The sequence below is a fragment of the Sphaeroforma arctica genome (assembly GCF_001186125.1).
Source record: "Sphaeroforma arctica JP610 unplaced genomic scaffold supercont1.10548, whole genome shotgun sequence".
Taxonomy (NCBI): domain Eukaryota; class Ichthyosporea; order Ichthyophonida; genus Sphaeroforma; species Sphaeroforma arctica.
This window is the reverse complement of record NW_014030010.1, coordinates 146-927: the sequence shown is the minus strand read 5'-3', so window position 1 is coordinate 927 and position 782 is coordinate 146. Positions and strand designations below refer to the sequence as shown.

The window sequence follows — 782 nt, the reverse complement described above, 5'->3', positions numbered from 1 at the left end:
GTGTGTGTAGTGTGTGTGTATATATATGTGTGTATGTATATATATATATATATATATATATATGTATGTATATATATATGTATGTGTGTGTGTGTGTGTGTAAATATGTGCTAAGAAGTCACATACTGGCCGTGTGGTCGGATCTCGTTGGCCCTACTCTGTCCACTCACATGCGAAGCGTTACCGTGATGAGGCGTAAACCAAGGCATGGTACCAAATGTCATTGCCATATTTTTAGCTAGCGCATGGGAGAAGGGCAAGCCCATGTTGTTGCCTGTCATCAGGCCTCGGACCGGGTCAACGGAGCCCAAGAGGGGTGCACCTATCCAATAAGAACAAGACTATGTATGAGAAAATGCGAGGTGCAATCCAATTAGTATATATATATATATATACCATGACAACGTGTTATATATGGATACGTGTACAAACACCACATACAAAACTCACCCAAACCGTAGTACGAGTTGATATGTTCTTTTACCCAGGTCTTCCACGTTTTCGGGTACGTATGCTCTAGCCACCGCATAAAGTGCAGTAATACGATATTGCCCTGAGAGTGCCCGACTGCTATAGCTGGCATCTTATTGGCGTGTACAATAGCTTCGATCCTCTTCTTAGTAGTAACCCAGTATCCATCCCTCTCGTCCAACTGTCAATTATACAAGAATTGTGTGCTTAGTAGTGACTTTCATGAAAATATCAAGTGTTACATCAGTATAATGGTGATCTAGTGACACAATCATATATATATAAAATCAACGTATGCATCGTTTTAGTCG

General features: G+C 40.8%; 1 protein-coding gene across 1 annotated transcript; it reads right to left on the bottom strand.

Annotated features, from left to right (window-relative positions):
• Positions 1-126: 126 nt before the first annotated feature.
• SARC_17376 (hypothetical protein) lies at positions 127-322 on the bottom strand (the record flags this gene model as incomplete). Its single annotated transcript, XM_014288529.1, has 1 exon — positions 127-322. A coding segment is annotated over one exon (196 nt), but the record flags the coding sequence as incomplete, so codon positions are not given.
• Between the last annotated feature and the right edge of the window lie 460 nt (positions 323-782).